General features: G+C 40.2%; 1 protein-coding gene across 5 annotated transcripts in view; it reads left to right on the top strand.

Annotated features, from left to right (window-relative positions):
* Nucleotides 1-22,838, top strand: part of DIS3L2 (DIS3 like 3'-5' exoribonuclease 2) — a 213,744-nt gene that overhangs the window by 32,274 nt on the left and 158,632 nt on the right. For all 5 annotated transcript variants that reach the window (XM_087819517.1, XM_087819515.1, XM_087819516.1 and 2 more), the window contains 2 exons: nucleotides 6,245-6,298; nucleotides 11,381-11,482. In XM_087819517.1, the coding sequence (XP_087675643.1) occupies nucleotides 6,245-6,298; nucleotides 11,381-11,482 (156 nt within the window). The remainder of the gene's footprint in view (nucleotides 1-6,244; nucleotides 6,299-11,380; nucleotides 11,483-22,838) is intronic.

Raw genomic sequence — 22,838 nt, 5'->3', positions numbered from 1 at the left:
AGTCTTCTATTCCTTTTTATCACCTTTTTGTATTTACCTGCGGTCAAGTGCACATGTGATTAATATAGACTCTTGAATCGAAAACTGTTTTTAACAAATGAGTTGATCTTTCTGACTTTAGAAGTCCTATGGCTCTTTTTTTAAAGCTTCCCTTGTATTTCTTTGACAGGCCTCTCTTAGGAGAGTTGGGACGTTTGTCTACTCATTAATCCACTCACATGCTGTTTATTGTTCGGCCCATACCCTAAACTATTTTATTACAGTTTCTTGGCCCTCGTCTTGCCCCACGTAGGAGGACCTGTTGTGCTTTTCCCGTTCTCATCCCCTGCGCTTTCCTCCAGGTACGCTCCGCTCCATTCACCCTGATCTTTAGACTGTTCCTGTAAAGACCCTGCTCTTTCATTCCTCTGTAACTCTACACACTGTTCCTGGTGCTTGGAATGCCTTGTCCCACTATCTTGATGTCATTTTACTTGACCTTTAAGTCCCTATCTAAATGTCACCCCCTTTAAGAGGCCTCACTTTAACTCTCCACAAAATCAGCCATTACCACTTTCCTGAAGCTGACTTCTTGGTTTACCCTTTATTTTAAACCTATCATGATTTTCTGACATTTATGTTTCCTCAAATAGACTGTTCTCTTCCTTGTGGTCAGGATCATATCTTATTCCCACATATCTGGCATTTCGTTGATGCTTAATACATTTATAATGAATAAATATTTATTTACTGACTGCATAAAGGATCAAGGTACTTACAGAAGAGTCATGGAAATCTTGGTTGTTATAACTTGAAAGAAAAATTGCTTATAATTTTGGTTATAGAATTTACACAGATAATGTGAGGGAAATATTCTACAATTGTATTAGTTTTTGCTCCTGCCTATTAATTTTTGCTTTTGAAGCAACTCTTTACTGATAGTAAAGTAAAACAACAAAAACCTCTGATCAATATAACAACTCTCATTTCCAAGCGTTTTTAAGTGATTCCTCCTGGCCTGTGACATCATGAGACTCTAGCCAGAGCCTCCCCTCACAGATGAGAACAGTTGTCCTTTGCAGATGGGAAAGGAACAGGTTCCAGATATGAGGTCACTGTGTGAAATATACAACACTGTAAATAAGATTTTCATAGGCAAAGAAACAGAGCCCATCTGCTTTCTGATAAAAACTTTATGTGTGCAGCCCTTGATGGGCAAGGTAAAGAGCTAGACAATAAAAGATTTTTTAATGTTGTTGGAGAAAATTAAACTTATTAAATATACTTATATTTAACTTTTGTATGCAAACATAAGTATACTGTTATACCCTTTTTCTTTTTTCTTTTTAATATGTCTTTATTGATTTCAGAGAGAGGAAGGGAGAGGGAGAGAGAGAGAGGGAAACATCAATGATGAGAGAGTCATTGATTGGCTGCCTCCTGCACCCCCTGCTGGGGACCGAGCCCGAAACCCGGGCACGTGCCCTGACCGGAACTCGAACCCCGATCTCCTGGATCCTAGGCTGACGCTCAGCCACCAAGCCACGCCCGGCCAGGCTCTTGTATCCTTTTTCTTTTCCAGAGGAGCAGCTTTTAATGAGAGATACTGAGATATTTAAAAATAGGAGTAGAATAATATTTTTGTTTCCTTTCAGTACTTTGATGATTTGACATTTCATGAGTGTTTTTTCCAATGTGAGGAAGAGGAGTTCAAAGTGACCAAGAAATCTCTTTCCTGTTTGAACTGACCAGCAATAACCCATAATCATGTACATGTAGTTTTGAAAATTTTTTGTAAACAAGTCTCCACATCAAAGAACACATATCCTTTCTCTCTATATAGGTTCAGTGTTGGTAGGTTGTTATAGGAGATGTTGAGAGAAATTGAGAGTATGGGATAGGCAGTCCTGGAAGGGGCTCAGATTTGGGGTGATGACCAAAGTGACATGGATAGGAAGATGGTAGAATTGGTTGGTTTCAAAATCCCAGATGTTGCTTTGTCTCAAGGTGGTGCAGGCAGAGCCCCCAGAGCTGCCCAAGACATGATGTCAGAGTTCCCCCTAGAAGAGAATATTTGTGTAAAGCTGTTATGGGGCCTCAAAAGAAACCCTAGGTCAGGAAGACAGGACAGGATGGCCTAGCTTCTAGGATTTTCACCATTGTTAAGAGTGAAATCAGCTAGAGGACATTTGGGTGTGAATTAAAAAGAAGAATAGAGATGACCTTACAGTGTACTGCCCAGTGATTTAGAAGGAATAGATGACATTCATAACATTAATACTAGGGGCGATGGGAGAATTTCAACTCTGCAGACAATTAAGAGCTCAACAAATGTTTCTTGACTGCCTATTAAGTGCCGGGCATATAACAGAGAGGCAGTTCACTGGGGAGATAGGCAAAAACAACTAAAGAAATAAAGAGGAAATTACAGCCTGTGACAAGCGCTATAATTACCTCTGAGGAGGTGATCTCTGAGTTGAGATCTGAAGGGTGAGAATGAGCCAGCCATTTGAAGAATTAGGAAAAGAACATTATAGTCAGAGAGATCAGCTAGTAGAATAGCAGCAAGCAGAAAAAGGCTTGGTGTTTTTGAGGCCTAAGGAGGATGCCTACTGGACATGATGGGGAGTCACCTCATTCTAGGCAGGGGAAGGACATGACCTATTTTATGCCTGAAAAACATCTCTCTGGCAATTGTAAGACAAGTAGGCTAGAGTGGAAGCTGGGAGACCATATAGCAGGCCATCAAAGGATACCAGGCAAGAAAATATGGAGATATGAACGGGGAGGGGTGGTAGTGGAGATGGAGAAAAGTGGGTGGATGTGGAGCTGGAACTGGCATGACTTGCTGATGGATTAAATGTGGAAGGCGAAGCAAAGGGAGGAATAAAAGATGGCTCCTGAGCAGCTGGATGGATGATGTTGCCATTCACCAGGATCGGGAAGACAGGGTAATTTATAAATTAAGCTTCATCATAGGTATGTATGTATAGGAAAAGACAGTATATATTGGTATCAGTCCCATCTGTGGTTACAGCCAACCACTGGGGGTCTTGGAACGTATCCCCCGAGCATAAGGGCGGGGGGCACTGTATTCTTTTTTTGTGTGTGTGTGTGTGTTTATTTTTGTTTAAAATATTACAGATGTCCCTTTTTCTCTCTAATAACCCATTCCACCCCTTCCCACCCCCCTCCCCAGTCCCTCTCCACACCATTGTTCGTGTCCTTGGGTTGTGCATATACGCGTATAAATTCTTTAATCTCTCCCCCTCCACCCACCCACCCTCCTCTGTCCCTCTGAGCTTTGTCAGTCTGATCCATGCTTCCATGTCATTGAACATATGGGACTACATCAAACTAAAAAGCTTCTCACAGCAAAAGAAAACAGCTTCAAAATACAAAGGAACCCCACAATCTGGGAAAACATATTTGCCAAGGATGTATCTGATAAGGGGCTAATTTCCAAAGTGTACAAAGAACTCATACTACTCAGCAAGAGGACGACAAACAATCTAATTAAAAAATGGGCAAAGGACCTGAATAGACACTTCTCCAAAGAGGACATACAGATGGCCAAGAGACACATGAGAAAATGCTCAACATTGCTAATCAGAGAGATGGAAATTAAAACCACAATGAGGTATCACTTCACACCTGTAAGAATGGCTACCATCAACAAATGACATGTGCTGGTAAGGATGTGGGGAAAGGGGGAACCCTAGTGCACTGCTGGTGGGAATGCAGACTGGTGCAGGCACTATGGAAAGCAATATGGAGGTTCCTCGAAAAATGAAAAATGGAGCTGCCTTTTGACCCAGTGATCCCACTTCTAGGAATATACCCTAAGAATCCTAAAACACTAATCAGAAAGAATATATGCTCCCCTATGTGCATAGCAGCACAATTTACAATAGCTGAGAACTGGAAACAGCCCAAGTGCCCATCAGTAGATGAGTGGATAAAAAGCTGTGGGACCTTTACACCATGGAATACTACGCAGCTGTAAAGAAGAAGGATCTTGTACCCTTTTGGACAGTATGGATGGACTTGGAGAATATTATGCTAAGCGAAATAAGCCAGGCAGAGAAAGACAAACATCACATGATCTCGCTCATACATGGAATCTAAAGAACTTAATAAACTGATGAACAATATCTGTCCTTTTCAATAGAGCCTAGTTGCAGCCCTGAGCAACCTGTCTCTCCCCTGAGCCCAGCCTTGGCCTATTTGAGTGCTGTGTAAGTAAAGGCACTTTCAGGGCCGACAGCATTCTCGTCTCTACGTCATGTACTGATCGCCCACTGAGCTAGAAGGGAGGATAGAAGAAGAGCAATTGCGAAAAATAAAAACTTAGGTCAGAAAAAAATGCCTGGAATCAGGAAAGAAATGAACTTCAATGACTTGACTTTTGTTTATTTGGAGTGTCTTCTCATTAGACTGTAAGCTCTATGAGGGTAGAGACTTACTGCTGTCCACTGTGTCCTCATGACTAGCTTATCCTGGTCATGCTAGTCATCAGGAATATTTGTTGAGTGAGTGGATGAATATTTAGAGTAAGCTTTTTCCCTCTCTCTCCCCTAACAGGAAATAGCTGTCCTAGAAGGGAAATTGCCATGACGTTCATAAAAGAGGTCTGGCCTCAGCAAGCTTTGCCAGCCTTTTCTTCCAGCCCCTCTGTCTCTTACTCTAAGCAGAATTACAGTCTGAAGAGAAGGGCATTTGCCCTCTTTTAAAAAAATTAATCCTCATTCGAGGATGTGTTTTTATTTAATTTTATTGAGTTTTAGAAAGAGAAGAAGAGAGAGGGAGGAGTGAGAGAGAAAGAAGGGAGAGAGAGAAACTTTGATGTGAGAGAAACATTGATTGGTTGCCTCCTGTATGCACCCCAACTGGGGATCAAACCCTCAACTGAGGTATGTGCCCTGACTGGGAATTGAACCCGCAACCCTTTGATGTACAGGACAGTGTTTCAACTAACCGAGCCATCCAGCCAGGGCAGCATTTGCCCTCTTAATCACTCTTGCTTGCACAGTGTCCTCTGCCTGTATTCCTTTCTGATTTATCTGCAGTTTTCTCCTTCATCAAGTCAGACACTGTTTCTGGAGCTTTCCTAGTGTCTCCAGCTGAAAGTGAGCTGCACCCTCACAGCATCCATGCTTTACTCTAAAAAGGGCTGAACTTGGTCATCACTCTCCCACACTATCGACCTCCTTCTTGAACATGGTCAGAATTTGAGAAATAAGTATGAAGGACTGAGTGAGCATTTGTAGTAGTCTTATTGGGATGTTAATGGTAGTATAAACTGTTGCATGGAAATTTGTAATTTTTACATGGTGCACCAGTGAAAGAATTATTTTCTGCTTTATTTTATGCACTCACCTATTTTGTTAATTATGTATCTTTGAGTCTTTCAGCATTTTAGGGGGAAATGTTATTTAAAATGCTTTCTCAAGATACTCTTTGAGTCTGGCTCTTAGGAAAATAACAGCCTCCCTCCATGTGTTCCAGTGGCCTTCAGATGCAGCTGGGACGTGGGGCGGGTTACAGCTTCCTGCAAGAGCCTGAAATACTGAACTGTTAGTGAGGGTGGCCCCCACCTGCACCCTGTGCATAAATAGAAGCAGACCCAGATTTGGTGCTGGAATAACATGAAGTTGAAGGCAGACTGGGTGGCCTGGCTGTTGGATCCAGGATCCCCATTTACATTAAGAGCTGGTTCTGGACCACTTTGAATTATTGACTCCTTCAACTCTGCAGAGGAACCAGAGTAAAAAATACGCATCTAATCCCTTGAGGCTAAGTATCCTGGCTGGAAATCAACCTGTATCACTTTGAAAATTGTCACAGAAACAAGCAGTTGTGGAAAGGTTTTAGAGACTTAAAAAGGCCATTATGTAGTGAGGCGTAATTCCTGATTACCTTGTTCTTAAAGCAAAAGTTTAAATTTGAAGACTAGCATGTAGGGGCACATAAAATCCCAATAGCTGCCACTCTTCCACTCTGCTCCAGGCTTTGTTGCTCCTCACCGCTGCCTGTTTACCGCAAGGCACCAGTGTGAGCTTTCAGAGTTGATGGAACCCTGCGTTACAGACACCAGTACAAATCATTTTTCACGCATCTAATGAATAGTTCTCATAATCTAACTTGTTTTCTAAATCGAACTGTTTAATTTAAAAAACTTTTTATTGGAGAATAACATAAGTATGGAAAAATTATACATGTATAACTAGTTAAATTTTCATGGATTGTTTATTTTATTTTAAAGGGTGTATTGAGAATTAATCCAAAGAAGTTTCATGAAGCCTTCATTCCTTCCCTGGTAAGTTCAATAATTTTATAATAAACTTAATGTCACATTCAATTTTTTAGATGTGCTCTGAAATTGAAATAATATATTCTAACTAAACAGCAGAGTAGTAAAACAAAATTGAAGATGGGCAAGTTTGTTTCAAACTTGAAACAAAATTTGCCTTTGGTTAACAACCCTTTCTGCCAGTCTTAAAATCACACTTCAAATGAAAAGGGTGGCATTTGTTACTAGGCTGCAGAGCAGCTGAACCCACGCAGACACCCACTAGTTTGTGTAATTGGACACCCTTGGTTTATAGCTTAAAAGGATTTATGGGTTTTCCACTGATTTACGTTCATCTTTCCTAACCAAATATGCTATCTACTTTCGATCTACTGCATGAGCTAATCTGCAAAGTTGTCCAAAAATAATGTGTAATGCTTTTTTTTTGGTCAGGGTTTCTCACATCACTTTTATGCAGGTGATAGGACTTGGTACAAGACTCTTTACCATTGGGTCTTATGGTAATGACTCATTTTACCTTATGTTCATGACTCATTTTAATGGGCTCTCTCCCGTTAAGGGAAGTTCACTCTAACATACAGTTTACAGTAGGCGTCTGAATAAGGCGTGATTGTACAAGGCTGGTAGAGCAATGTTCTTAAATTCCTGACCTCACTTTTCTCAGACACTGTAAACAGGATAGCAGTAGAATTACAGATTTTTCAAGGTAGAAGAGACCATAGGAATGAACTTTTGCTTCTAGATGAGGGAATGGAATAAATATATTTCATTTAACATATTTCATTACGTTACATGACAGGTTTTGTGAGAATACAAGTTTAGTCATGTACTTCACAGGTATTGTTATTATAGTAACCTTACGACCTATTTTCAAGCTCAGTTTAGTTCTTTCTTTTCCTTCTCCTCCAGAAGCCAAGGATTCACATTTGTATCTCAAGTCCAATGGGTCTTATCCATTGGATTAGATAAAAAGTGTTACTGACACAAACAACAAGTGTTGATAAGGATGTGGAGTAAAGGGAACCCTTGTGCACTATTGGTGGAGTAAAGGGCACCCTTGTGCACATTGTAAATTGGTGCAGCCACTATAGAAAACAGCGTGGACATTCCTCAAAAGATTAAAAATAGAACTACCGTATGACCCAGCAATTCCACTTCTGGGTACTTATCTGAAGCAATCTAAAACACTAATTCGAAAAGAATATATGTACCCCTATGTTCATTGCAGCATTATTTACAGTAGCCAAGGTATGGAAGCAACCTAAGTGTTTATCAATAGCTGAATGGATAAAGAAGATGTGGTACATATGTACAATGGAATATTGCTCAGCCACAAAAAAGAATGAAATTTTGCTATTTGCGACAGCATAGATGGACCTGAAGGCTATTATGCTAAGTGAAATAAATCAGAGAAAGACAAATACCGTATGATTTCACTTATATGTGGAATCAAAAAAATGAAATAAATAAACAAAACAGAAACAAACTCTTAGATACAGAGAACAGATTGATAGTTGCCAGATAGGATGGGGTTGGGTGGCTGGGTGGAAAAGGTGAAGGGAATAAAAAGTACAGATTGGTAGTTACAGAACCATCACAGGGATGTAAAGCACAGCAAAGGGAATACAGTCAGTAATATTGTAATAGCTATGTCTGCTGTTAGATCGGTACTAGACTTATCAGGGTGATCACTTTGTAAGTCATGTAAATGTCTAATCACTATGTTGTACACCTGAAACTAATATAATATTGCATATAATTGAAAAAAAAAGCAATGTAAGAGGGAGATAGTAGAGGCAGTAAATTACATGTAGATAAATCCCACCACTGGTCTGGATTTCTGAGTATACACAGCTCATGCCCATGTCAGGTGTGAACTTGTATGAATTGGAAAAATGCTCACAGGTAGTCCAGAAGGTCGGATGTCAGAATCAGGGCTTGAATGTGCCTGTCCCTGCTTTAGCAAGGAGAGTAAAGACAGTGACTGATATTAAAGAAGGTGTAGCCTCAGCTCTGACAGTAAAAAATAGAAGTTTTCTTATTTGTAAAATGAGGTGGATTAAATATTATCTAATGTTTGTCATAACCTTAAAATTCTAAGGTTTTTGGAAAGTCAAAAATAGACTAGATTTGATGAAATTATGTAGGTTCATTCTTACTGACTCTAAAAAATAATTGTGAACTTATGCAGTGTGATTTGCTGTGTTCAAATATCTACTTAAGTCAGTAGGCTAGGAAAAGTGAATTGATCATCAGGTATAGGAAAATACTTTGTTTTGGGGGAACTTGACTTAGATTCATTATACTTTCTACTGATAGAAAGTTGATTTTCATTTTCTTATGACAAACCCCAAATTCATGGGATAAGTCACTTATGTGTAACTGCCAGTCTCCTGGGGTTCTGAATAAAAGTAAGATACAGAGTTAGAATAAAGCCATGTGACTTTAAGCAAACCAAGATGATTTGTTATTATTAAGATGCCTTTTTATCCTATTTGGGCGTAAGATAAAAAGAAATGGACCCCATGTAAAAAACTGGCTTTTTATAAGAAGCACAGTTTCTATTATGAATTATGTTGATGCAAGAACTTTTGAAACTTTTTGGTGCATCTTGTCATGGGAGGCGCTCTTTGTATATCTGTGGAACTTATTTGTAGTCCAAAAGGAGCTATTCCATTGATGGAGGATGCTCTGACCGTCTTGGCATCCTGAGCTGCCCTCCCCTGTAGCCTCCTGCATATTTAGTTAGATTACTCAGATCCCTGTTTATTTCCTCTGGGGTTGTTCATTATCCATCCCTCCCTCCCCCTTTTCTCTCTGATGGGTAAAGCAAGGTTTCTGGCATTCAAATAAAGGGCTGAGCCTTTTTTTCTTTTTTAAAGAAAGGCAGACTGCCACATGCAGTACCTCATTTGAATGTATCTATTGGAGTCTTGGAAGCTTGACTACCCTACGTTCTCCTACAAATGGACCTTGAGAGTTTGTTTGGAGGTTCTAGCAGGGGGTGCAGCTACTCGTTTACTTTGACTGAAGAACCGCCCTCTCCTTTAGGGGAAACCTGTCCTCTTGACCGAGCACAGCTCGGGAGGGACACACATGGAGTAGTGAAGGAGGAAGAGGACATCCACCTAGCCAGCCAGATCAGCAGAATCAACCCTGGCATCAGTGGGGTGACAGATGTTGCAGCCAGATTGCCCTCACATCCAGGGCTGAACCTTTTGGCCTTAAAAAGTAGTTAAGAGGGATGACTCAAAGTTTTAACATTGAGGTGTTGCCATGTTTTGTATCTTTAAGAGATTCTGCACAGTAGATACAGGCTTCTGAATGAATGAAATAAGAGCTGAGTAGTGATGCAGTAGATTTATGTGTTGTCTGATGTTCAACTCAGCCCTACCTCTCTTGGTTTCCTGGGATAGAAACATGACAATACCAGTGTCTTATCATCTTAAATCTCTGAGCTGTCTAAGGGTGGTATAACTGCTTATGAAAGAGGCATCTCATTGCATATGTTTTGACACATGATAATGGGTAGGATGACCTACATTCAGATAGCTCCTTTTTCATTCTTAGGAAGCCGGAGACATCCTGTTGCTTTATAAATTGCAGAAGGCAGTGATTGATGGTGTTGTGCTACACTTTAGTTGTTCACTCTCTGTGTACTGCTTGCCTCTTTCTTATTTCTCTGAGAAGCTTGTCTTGAGGTCAACTGCGGTAATTCTGTCTTTGCAGCTAACATGGTAGCTGGCCCTCAGGGACTAGGGTGGGTCAGGCTTGGCAAAGTATGGAGGCCACAGCTGCCAGCCCATGGCTAGATTGGAAATTGAACAGAAAGACTGTTCTAAAAGATCTCTAATGATTTGTAACGGGAAACCATAAAAATTGCTGAGTTCTGAAATCCCATGGGGTGGTGAATTTGGAATGCTAATTTTAACTTTGACTATAATGTCATAGTAATCACCTGTAGTCATTTGTTGAGTGTTAAATCCATTCTATATCAAGTGTCTATTAGAAAATTTTGAGTTTCCCAAGTCTGTTTGCTATTTAAGAAAAATTAACTTCCCTCTTACCCTCTGAAAAGAAGCACATAGATAAACTTTTGGAAGGATACAGGGATAAGAGTACATGTTTGCGTGTTTGTTGATGAAATGTTTTGAAAATACTTAATTTTTTACTTGCTGTTGAAGGTATGCTTTTCCTTAGCTGTGTTTTCCATTTAAGTGTTTTTGTAAAATTTGGCTTATTTTTGTAAAGTAGCCTGGCACTAATTTAAGTTTAGCCATTGATACCTGGGGAGTTCAGTGGGGCTACTTTGCTTAAAGGGGTTGTTTATAAGCACATGATTGAGGTGAATGTGTCCAAGCTTTGTTGCATCCACGGTTTTGAGTTCACCCAGCTCCTAAGTTGGTGGGAGAAGTGGAGCGTGAGAATGCTTTATGAATCTCATTTTATGTCCCTTTTCTTTTCTTCTTTGCCATCTACTTAGGGCTCCATAAAAACAGCCTCAGTATTCCCTCTGCCACTTTCTTGTGTGTGTCGGGGGATGTTGGGGGAGTATGATTTTGCTGCTTTCCTCTTAGAGAACCCGCATTCTAGAGCTCTTGCAGCATCTGCTCTCCATGTTCTTGAGGGATTATACGTTGTTGTTCTGTTTTCTTGCAAACCTTCTTTTTTTTACTCTTAGCCTTATTTTAAAAAAATTCAGCTAGTGTAGAAAAGATATCAGCATGCTTTATTTTATTTAAAACAGAAAAAGGACAACTCAAGGATAATCTACTCCTTGTTTGAGTTAGGAAAGCATGCAATCCCAGTTTTTTGCTTCATGTGTTTTTGCTTGTTTGATTTTGTCCTGCCTGCAGTAGATCTCCTCTTACTTGGTCATTTGTTAGTATTTTGTTAATCTGCTCTTATGTGTTCATCACCACTTCTATTAGTTCCAGAGGGAGTGAGCTCTCTCTAGGTCTGCCTGTGGCTATGTACAGTGTTCCTATTAAATCAGTGGACAGACTGGGGAGTCTACAGTTTTTAAACCAAGGAAGTAATTTTTGGTTATAAGCTTTGGTAAGCTGATTATTTCTTTCTCCAACCTAGGATGGTGATCGAGACATTTTTATTGATGGGATTGTCGCTCGTAATAGAGCCTTGAATGGGGACGTGGTGGTCGTGAAGCTGCTTCCGGAGGAACAGTGGAAGGTGAGTTAAATTTTCATTTTCTAATTATAGACTTCTCAGGGCCTTTTGTATTCATGGTCCATCAATGAGGCATCATAAACTGAAGCAGTTATGGGCTCCTAAAGCCCTGTGGTTGCCTCAGAAACAGGCCCCATGATGCTCAGGACATAGAAGTGTCTGGCGAGCAGACGTCGAATGATCTGAGTTGTCCTGCTTGCACTCTCCTCATCACGTACTTTGCAGATGATATAATCTCTCTGTGCCTCAAATGCCTCGTGAAAATGGGAATGAGCACAGTACCTGCTTTATAGGTTTGTCAAGAGGATTAAATAAGAATACTAGTAAGAATCTTAGAATGATGCCAGATCAATGGTAGCAGTTCAAGAAACGTTAGTTATTATTAACTTGTCCAGAAATGTGGGAAGTATTACCTTATACCAGAGCTTTGTTGAGGCATAAGTTTAATTCTTTTTTATCTGATAGGGCTACAGTAATTGAGTTAGACCTGTGTGCCAAGCGTCTGTAGGGCGCAGGGAATTAGTCATGATCAAGATGATATAGTTCTTGCCCTCACAGAGCTTTTAGTCTGGTGGGGAGTGCAGGCAGGAGGAGACACATACTAATTGCACTTATACAAATTTAAGGATAATTTTTTTTTTTTTTTTTAATTCTCACCTGAGGATATGTTTTTTTAATTGATTTACGACAGAGAGGAAAGGGGAGAGAGAGAAAAAAAAACCATGGATGTGAGAGAGAAACATCAGTCGGTTGTCTCCCGTATGTGCCCCACCACACCCGACTGGGGATCCGACCTGCAACCTAGGTATATGCCCTGACCAGGAATTGAACCCTCACCCTTTTGGTGTATGGGATGACACTCCAACCAACTGAGCCACCTGGCCAGGACTAAGGATAATTTTGATTAATGCTGTGAAGTTAAGTGCAGAGTGTTTTATGAAAGTGAATTATCCTAATCCAGAACCCTGCCCACTGCCTATTGTCAATATAGTCTCCTCCCCTTGATTCCTTGAAAGCACAGCTAACGGTTGGTTCCGGGCCCTAGGAAGATAGGTTGACTCAGTTCACTTCCCCTTTTCTTTAAAGCATCCTCTAGCACAGTGTTACCAGGCCCGAGAAGATAAGAGGAGTGCATTAAGGCTTGGCCAAGAGAAGGGAAGTATTCTTAGAGGTCATTTGACAAAGTAAAAAGGCAGCGTTATAGTTTAGATGAGCCAAAGAAGGACAAAAAAGACGGCTTCTTTTGACTTAAGGGGTGGTAGTGGGTAGAACTGAAAGAAATAGAAGAGTGGCTAGCAAGTTGGGTGGGTCTAGAGCTGACTAGGTGTTGACTGGTGGAGGGAGTAGGAATGGCGCGCCTAACAGTAGAGCACCCGCTGAGCTCTGCAGAGGTTGCTTAGAAGAACAAGGCCAATTGCCTGGCATCTGTACTGTCCCAGGCTGACTAGGGGATGGCTAAAATAAACAAGCATATAGATAAACCAATCAGTTGAGTCATTTCTCTTGTTCTTCCCCCATTTGTATTTAAGACCAGCAAGCACATCATTTCCTGGTATTAGAAGCACTCTTGCTTTGGGCAGGAAGCCTAAGAAGATCGGGATTGGCTGGCTGGAGGTGAAGGTGTTTGTTGTTGTTGAGTTTTGGAAGGACAGACTTAGGACTTGGGCATTCTTACATCTGCCTTGGTGCCTTTACTTCTAGACAAAAACCTGTACCTGCTTTAAGACTCAACAAAGCAAATTTGTGGTTTTCCCCAAAAGGTTTATTTTTGTGGATTCCTGGTTCACTGGAGTTAGTTAAGCAGATAAGAATTTGTAGATATTCTTATAGCATTCCCACATTCAGGCAGTCAAAACATTCAGGCTATATAGACACAGCTTGTTGCTTTTCTATTTTACGTTAATATCTGTAAAATATTGGCATGGGTACAGAGAAAGGCCTAGACTGGCAAGGAGGACCCTACCTTTTGAGTTGCTGGTAGGTGTAGAGTAGGGCCACTGACAGAGGGCTGGCCTTGGTGTGCGCATGGCCTTCTCCAGCTTTCGGAAGATTTGAAATGTAGAGGATGGCCCAGGGTTCCTAACTTGGGCTGTTTCTGTGGAGCCAGTAAGGATCTTCACAGTGGCTGTCTGACAATTTGCTTTTTTTTTAATCCTCACCCAAGGATATGTTTTTATTGATTTTTAGAGAGAGGAAGGGAGAGAGAGAAATATTGATAGGTTGCCTCCTGTACCTGCCCTGACCGGGGATAGAACCCGAAACCTGGGTATGTGCCCTGATGGGTAATCAAACCCACCATCTGTCAGTGTTGGGTACAGTATTCCAACCAACTGAGCCACACTGGCCAGGGTGACTTTTTATATTAAAGTCAGCCCCCATTAGTTAATTTCATAGCTTCCCATTTTGAAGGGGGGAGCTCTGTTGACTCTAGCCCACTTATGACAGTTGGTGATAGGGTCAAACAAGAGAGAAGAGAATATTCAGACTGTTATCAAGAATCCCTGACTTGTAGAATCTAAACATCTCAAAGGATACTGGTCAATTGTATTACAGGTTTGTTAGTACAAAAGCATATTGTTATCAAAGTTCTCTGTAGTCAGTGGTGTGAACAAATGTGAATTAATTGGATTATTCATCTTTGCTTCTTTATACTTGTTGTGCTCACCCCTCTTGGGTATGTAAACTACAGGGCCTTTGGGGTTTTGGAAAAAAACAACTGTTCTTTTAGCTGTTGTAGTAAACAGTCAATTTATTTCACAGCATGTTTTTTTGGGCATAATAGAGAGCTATAAAAGTATCAAGCTGTGAGGCAATCTAAAAAATAATTTGCTTGTATATAACAATTTTAACTTCAGAATTATTCCACATTTTTAGTATTTATGTATTTTTTTATTACAGACATCTAATGAAGGATGGTTGAAGGGCAAATGAGCATTTATTTTCACTTTATTAGTTGAGAAATTAAGTGACTTCTTTGAGAACTTGGAGTTTTTGACAGAACCAAGGAGTAGAATCAAGAATCCAGATCTTTTGACTTTTAGCTTAATGTTCTTTTCTTATGTAGGTTTTTTTTTTTTGAGTGAGTGCGTGTGTATGTATTTTTCTAGGATGAGCATCTGTGGCTTTCCTCAGGTTTTTTAAACTGGGCGGCATGTTGCCCCAGTAGTTAGGAGCCATGATCCTGATGTTCTGCCTGCAGCAGGGCAGGGTACCAGGAACTTCTCATCTGCCACCCATCTTGCTTTTGTGCTAGATGTTGGAAGTAGACTCAAGTAGGTTACAGGCTTGCTCTTAAGGAGCACGCGTAGGCTGCGTGGGGAGGGGATGGGAACAAATACGGTTTGCAGCGCAGAAAGAGAAGTCCATGTTAGGGAAGCATGAAACTCTAGCTGAGTGAATTGGGGAAGGTTTCATGGAGGAGATTACATTTGAACTAAGGTTTGAAGGATGGGAATGAAGGAGAGAGGATTTGTTTTGTTTTAGGAGGAGAGTGATTTGCGCTGAGAAGGATTTGACAAGAGAGTATTATGAAAGTTTCCCCTTTGAAGAACATAAGGAATAAAGCTCCCTATTCCTGCCATGCTTAGAGGAAGGGAGGGAGGGAGAGAGAGACAGAGAGAGAGACATCGATGTGAGAGAAAAACAATGGTCAGTTGCCTTCTGTACGCTCCCCGACTGGGAATCAAACCACAACCCAGGTATGTGCCCTGACCGGGAATTGAACCAGCAGCCGTCAGTGCATGGGATGTCACTCATCCAGCTGAGCCACTTCAGCTGGGCTCCTCTCTTAATACTTTAATACTTTACATTACAAATAAGCAATGTAAACCTGTGGATGTTGCTGCTGATTGCTAACCTTTTAGTGCTTACTATGTACCAGGAACTGTATTTAGTGTCTCACACCATTCTTTAGTTTGCTGTTATCTCTATCTCAGTTTTGTGAATGAGAAACCTGAGGCTTAGCTTAAACATCTTACTTATTTAGGGAACTAGCGAGTGCTAGAGTTGGGATTCAGATTCACATTTTATTTCATGGTCTCGCTGCTTATTAGTCCAGCGATATAAAGAAGAAAAGTTGTTTGAGCTGTAGATAGATATTGTCAGGTATCATAAAAATCAGCATAAGTCCAAAAAATAGTAATAAATACTTTAGCATTAGCTAATATTTTAAGATACCATCATAGGTAAAGATGACACTATTAATTCAAATGACCAAAGGCCTAGTATTATTTTTAGGAAATAAACAGTCTAGGAAAAAATAATTAGAATTCTAGTAGTTGTATCTTAAGCCTAGAGAGGTATGATGGCTTTTCAGGGTGTATGGAGGCAGATGTGGGACTGAGTCACAACCTTACCTGACATCTGTAGAGAGTGGGTCAGATACGGAGAGAGCTGACCCAATTTGAAAGTCAGATCAAGAGCTGGACAAAGCAGAGTCAAAGGGGTTACAGACCCAGATGCCATCCTGATGTGTTGGCAGCAGATCCCCCATTCATGGGGCATGTGACACAGGTATTCAGAAAGCAGGTAGGCGGTTGCCATGTAGGAGGTGGGTCCTTCTGGGGCTTTGGGATAGGGTTCTAATTTCAGAAATATGAGCTGTCTTATTACAAGCAGCCACTGGGCTGGGAGTCAAGGATAGGACTTGATCCCCAAGCCAGAATTGGCTAGAGCAGTACTAGGAACAAGAACCAAAGCAGAAGACCAACCCTGAGATCTAGAATTCTGGGCCTTTTCTAGTTGTATAAAGGAAATTTGGGAGTCTAGAATTCAGCTCTGGTATCTTGGATCTGGGAGGTGGGTTAAAAGCTAAGGCCTCCTATAGGAGGAGCCAGAGCTGTTTAAATATTGCCTACCTTGCTTGATTGGGAGCTAGGGTGAGCAGCTTAGTTGATGCAACCGTAGTGAGTGACCCTGAGAAAATCAGAGTGAGGGAGGCTGACAGGAGCATATTAACAGTACACTCAGTCAGATAAAACTGTGTGAAAGAGAAGCTGACTAGCTGAAGAGTCAGGGTGGATTTCAAGTGAAATTTCTACTCATTGTAACTTAGCTTCTATATTTTGTCTGAATATTTAAAAATATAGTAAGACAGTCTGGAGTTGACTTGATAATTGATACCCACTGGGAAGCAATAATGCTGTTCCTTTATCCCCCAAGCATTCGTTAAGCATCTGCATTGTACTGACAGGATACAGTGGGACTAAATCAGTCAAGCACTTTATTAGCTAAGTCTAAATTTCTCTTGGGACAGGAGTCTTTCACTTAACTTACAACAGAGCAAAGGCTATACATGAAAACATTTTTATTTAATGATACTAATATTTTAGCAAGGGAATAATAGAAATATGGATGGGTATTTTGGAAGAGATTGGCACAGAAAGAAAGAGAGAACTTGAGTTTGGAAGAGTAAAGGAGTACTGATAGGAGTAACTACTCTTGTTCTAAATTAAACAAACAATAGGAAAAATCAAAGTGCACATTTAATCCCTGGTTTTCAGTAGCTGTTCCAAACCTTCTAATGGTCACATGAAATTGGTCTAGTACAGTAAATTGTCTCCTTTGACAACTAACTTTTCCTTCAAGTGATTGTTTTAAAGTTTTGTCTTCCAAGTTCTTTAAATATGCACCCATCATACTAGATTATATTTAATCCAATCTCTTATATAACCACTATCATTTTGGATTGTTCTCAATTCCAGTGGAATTAGGATTTCTTAGAACTGTTTGGTTTCCTGGCCTGGATGGCAGGCCCAAAAAAGACTTGGAAGGTACTTGATGATGGAGGGCAAGGTCTTTGGAGCCTCCACCCACAGCACTATGGTAGGTGAGGTGTATCTACTACCATGATCAGATTTTCCTCAAATTGTTATATACACAAATCTATTTTTAACAGTCATCTTTTCTTCTTCATTATTGCCAGCTCTGGGATCAAATACTTCAGGTTCTTCATTGCTTTAAACATGCTTTCAGATCTCTGTAATTCAAATTGAAAAGTCTGAAACAAGGAATGTATCATTTAAGGATAGAGTAGCTTATTTGTCCTGGGAAACTCCCAATTAATATATCAGGATTATTTGCTAGAAAACTAATTCATTCCTTCTTAACTCCATGGAGATGGGTTGATGAAATTCATGCTCATTGTAAGGAATGAGTCAATGTAGATTAAAGTACTGACAACAATGTTGGTGCATTATGAGTGCCCGAGAAATGTCAGACATTACTATTATTCTTCTTTGAAATGAGGCCTAAGAGTCATAGTTTGGCCAGGATCGCGTAATAACCCAAATTTACAATATCCTGCTCTGAATTTACCACTGACATTTACTCACAGCAGACGTAAAATATTGATGTAGAATGTTGACATAAAATGTTTGTGATTTAATAAACATTCCTTTGAAGTGTCTAAATTGCTGGACAATTGTGCGGTAGGTCAGGTTACACATGGCTTATTTCTTACTTGTGCTCCTTGCCCATCAAGATAATTTAGAGCTTTGCTTTGTATTCCCTTTGTTCCAGAGTTCCAGAGTGAATGGAACAGCTGCCACCAGGAGTATTCCCCTTTCCTGTGGCAGAAGGAAACAGAACCCTTGAGGGCCACATTTAAAAGGCCTTTCTCCAAAAGTGACTAATTAGTTCTGCCCACAACTCATTGGCCAAAAAGAATCACCTGCCCTGCATCCACAAGAGAACCAAGAAGTGTAATCCTTCAAGTGTCTCCAAGTATTGATCATAGGACATATCTGGTGAACTATGCTAATGACCATCACACTGGATTAATTATACGCTGCATTCTTTACTAGCCATGTAAAAAGTTATTTGATATTGGTCATTAGGGAGATCAGGCAAAAGCTTATATATCACTTACTGCAGATTCATCCCCACTAGTGAAAAGAGAATTCACAAGTACCTGAAAATGGTCTAGATGATCTCTAAGATCACCTTTAGTTATGTAATTCTTGCTTTAAAGTACAATGAGTGATACAAAGTAAATTTGTTGACCTTTGAATTAAGTAAATGGTGTAATTTTTATAAATGAAAGGCAAGGAAGGAAATGTATTGGTGTTTATTTTGTAATATTTATAAATCATAAAAAGTTTATAATTAATAGTAGTGTGATATTGCTTGTTACTGCCATTGTTAATATTTTTGTTTCTTATTTTTAAAAGTGTCAATAGACATACTTTATATTTTATTGAAACTAGTAATGATTTAGGGCATATCCATAACTATTATGAATTTAGGCTTTTGTCAAAGTAGGGGACAGATGATAGCTTTAAAAATGAATCAAAACAATATGAAAATTGTATTTCTAGCTTTGTACTCTTAGAAAGTTGTTGGTTTAAAAAAGTTTACCATCAGGAGACTTGCCATTGGCTTAAATATAAAAAATAATAGTACCACCAAACCCAGCATAAGACCCAAATCTAGATGACTTCAGAATGACTCCTTTAAGATTAGATTTTACCAGCTGATTTTGAAAGCAGTATTTGGGGCTACTCAGTGACTGTATAACCCCAAAGAGATGCTTTTGGACCCCATTTGTTGAAAAGTAGCTTTTTTATTGGAACTTGGGCTTAGCTGTCTGCAAAGCAAGGAAGAAAGTGCTAAAGGGAAGCAAAGACATGTTTCTTACATGATCGGAGACATACCCAGTGAAGCAAGAGAGCTTCTTGTTAATGTAATGTTCTCCCCAAAGTTCTGGGCAGGTCTTAGCTTGAAAAGAAGGTCAACCACTATGTAGATAAGCTCCTGGCTTTTATATGATTGTGAGCACACATGCACATACAGTTCTGCTGCACTTTGCAGCTTGTGGTCAGGTTACTTTCTTTATTCTTTTCTAGTTCTTCTTCAAAGTTAAATCTCATAAGCAGATTACCTCTAGGGATGATTTTATATGTGGCAGCCAGCCTGGTCTCACCGTTCACAATAGCTTCCTCTGTTGTGTCATCTTCTGAACCATGGGAGTGCATAGAGCTCACAGGGAGCATTTGAGGTCTTGTTGGTTTGAAATGAATTGACATTATGTGAACAATGAATTGGAAATAATATTGGGTCATATATATATGGCCATTCAGAAATATAGTGTCTGTGGTGGAGAAGGAACTACCTCATTAGTAAAACATGCTCCCACCCCCATTCTCTAAAGTCATGATGCTATACCACACTTAGGGCCAAACAAGTTAAAAACAACAAAAACCCCTTAGACAAATATATTTTAAAAACCAGGTCAGTGTTTATTCAAGGATCTTGGGAAATTTGCTTTAGATTCTTGGAGTCATCTTGTTTACCTGCCAGGCCTCCAGTTCTGGGCCTGCTGAGGTAGAAGAAAGCCTGCCATGCTTCAGAGATTGGAGCATGTTGCTTTCTCTGGCATCATCTCTGCTAAGAGTTCACTTCTCCATCCTCGCCTGGTCTAGCTTTAGGTGGCTCATTATAGGGAGACAGGTGCTTATGTGGTCATGGCCCAGTAGAACAGTGTTTTTCAACTTTCTCATCTCATGGCACACACAAACTAATTACTAAAATTCTGCAGCACACCAAAAAATATATTTTTTGCCTATCTGACAAAAAAGAAAGGAATAATTTTGATTCATTTGCACCGGATGGCTAATGTTGTGTTGGCTGTTGTCATTTTTTATTTGACAATCTTGTTTTCTTAAATAGCTAAACCAAGCTTGAACCACTTTTATAGGGAGTTATATATTTTTCCTTACCACAGTGACAGAGATGTAGAAAGAGGGAGACAGTTTCCACAGTTCTAAGTGTTAGAATCATGGCAACCCTATTCTTGGGTTGCTGTGATCCAAGCCAGGAAAGAGTTTGCAGTGGCCTGTGAATGGCTGGTAATGGAAGATATTGGCAGGTAAGATGAAAATGGTCAAAAAAGGTCAGTGGACATTGAGAAGGTCAAAGTCTTTGAATGGTAAGCCTAAGATCAGAAAGTTGGTTTCTCTAGGGAAGAGAAATTCTTAAAATTTTTTTGAGTCAGAAGGTAATTTAATCAGATTTTTTATTTCTAGAAATTTGTAGGATGGCATTGAGAATACCAGGGAGTTTGTGGAGATATAACAATGCTTGTAGCCTGCCTGGCATGGCTCAGCGGTTGAGCATCAACTTAGGATCGAGGAGGTCATGGTTTGATTCCTGGTCAGGGCACATGCCCAGGTTTTGGGCTCCATTCCCAGTAGGGGGCGTGCAGGAGGCAGCCGGTCAGTGACTCTCATCATTGATGTTTCTCTCTCTCCCTTTCCCTTCCTCTCTCTGAAATAAAGATACATTTTTTTTTTTTTTTTTTTAAAGAACGCTTGTAAAGAAGAAAAGTGAAGGCTTTGGTGAAGGAGTGTGTTCAGTTGGAATAAGAGTCAGAGGTGGTTGTGGGTTTCAAAGGCCTGAAGATGTGGTCTAAGATGTGATGTCAAAAGAGAGACCAGAAAGGGAACTGCTGTGAAGGGAAAGACTAGAGTGGTTTTTGATGCTTTGAGTTTAAAAGGATAGTAGCACATTAAGATGGAATTGTCTAGAAGACACTGTGTTGGGTACTATATTCAGTGTTGGGGTAGAACAGTGGGCGAATATGCAAAAAAAATCCCTGCCTTCGTGGAGCTTGCATGTCACTGGGAAAGACATAATAATGTAAATAAAATACCATGCTCAGCATGCTCAATAGTGATAAGTACTGAAGATGGAAAATAAATTAATTAAATGAAGAGAGAGAAGAATTTTGGGGATGTGATTGAGATTCTAAATAAGGTGACCAAAGAAGGCCTTATTGAAAAGGTGACTGAGTAAGAACTGAAGGAAGTGAGGGAGCTATCCTTGTGGAGATCTTGGGGAACAGCAAATATGTGCCTAATGTGTTCAAGGACAGCAAAGAGGCTGAGTTGGAGAATAGTTGGAGATGAGGTCAGAGGGCTCGTGGGGTGGGAGTACGTAGATTAGGTGGGGCATGTGCATCAGTTAGGGTTGGGTTTTAGCTCTGTTGGAGGTAGAAAGTCTTGGAAGATTTAGGGTATTGACATGATATGACTTATGTTTCATAGGCTCACTCTGGCTGCTGTGTTGGGAATAGACTGAAAGGGGCAAGAGTAGAAGATCCCTTACAAGGCTATTGCCTATATCCAGGTGAGAGATATGATGGATCAGGGTGGTGGCCATGGCAGCAGTGAAGGTGGAGTTGACAGGATGAACTGACAGATGTGATAGTGCCTTCTGTGTGTGTGTGTGTGTGTGTGTGTGTGTGTGTGTGAGGGGGGAGGGTAGTTGACTTAGAAGGATAACAGGATTTTTGGCCTGAGTAACCAGAAGAATGGAGATGGTTTGTTCTGTTCCTTTTAACTAAATAAAAGGCACTTGTGGATGAACTACCTTAATCAAAGTTCCCACTAACAGATTTGCCTTTAAGAGCGTCTGTAATACTTCTTTAAAACGATAGTGTTCATGGTCATATTTTATAATGAAAGAAGCTATTGGCAAGCTTTGTCAGGAACTCTCTGTGGAAATATCAATTGCTTTTCTTGGCTCCAAGATGTTTCCTGAACTGTGTATTATACTTTGTCCCAAGTGTGCCATTAAAGGATTTGAAATTCTGTTCAAACATGTGTGGCATGTGATTGCTGTCACTTAAACCTGGCCAGAGGAGCCAAGAAATGAAAAGCAGCTCCTTGGTGGACTTTGACATGCATTAGGTTCGAACCAGAGGCTCAAGTAGTGGGATGGGCAGGGCATTATCTCCTGTGCGAAGTCTTCAGCCAACACTGTGCTCAACTAAAGAGCCCTGTCAGCAGAAAGTGTGTGTAGACAGGTATATGTCAATCTTCTGGAAAAGCTCCATTATTCCCAATTGATAGCAACCCCCTACCCCAGGAGAATGTAATAGAATTGGCTGGAACAGAATTTTCCAGTGCTAATGTAGACTTGCTCTTTTTTTTATAAGATTTAAAATAGCACTCTTCAAAGATGGCTTTTATGTTCAAGGAAGGGCTTTTCTATGTCAGTAAGTGGGGAAACTGAAATGTGTCATGCTTGGAGTTTGGGTAAACCATATGTGGTAGAAATGTTACTTGGCATTTTTACTTAGGATTCCATTGGAATTGTTTGGTTACAGGGACTCTTTCTGTCCAGTCTTGCAGTACTTTACTATATTAATTTTAAAAGGAAGGGGAAGAAAATCTAATCAATATCAAATAGTTTTGAAGTGGCCAGATTCTTGATTCTGGAAGTTTCAGTTTCTATATGTAGTTGATCTAATTTAAAGCTCAGTGTAGATGTTTTCCCCCCTTTCTAAGGGATGGATCGGTACTTCACAACTCTGTAGGAATCAGGAAAAGTCCCTGGAAGTTGTGCTCAGATCTATACT

Source organism: Miniopterus natalensis, chromosome 8, assembly GCF_054644295.1.
Source record: "Miniopterus natalensis isolate mMinNat1 chromosome 8, mMinNat1.hap1, whole genome shotgun sequence".
Lineage (NCBI taxonomy): Eukaryota > Metazoa > Chordata > Mammalia > Chiroptera > Miniopteridae > Miniopterus > Miniopterus natalensis.
Note: the sequence above shows the minus strand (reverse complement) of the source record. Positions and strands in the feature narration are given on the sequence as shown.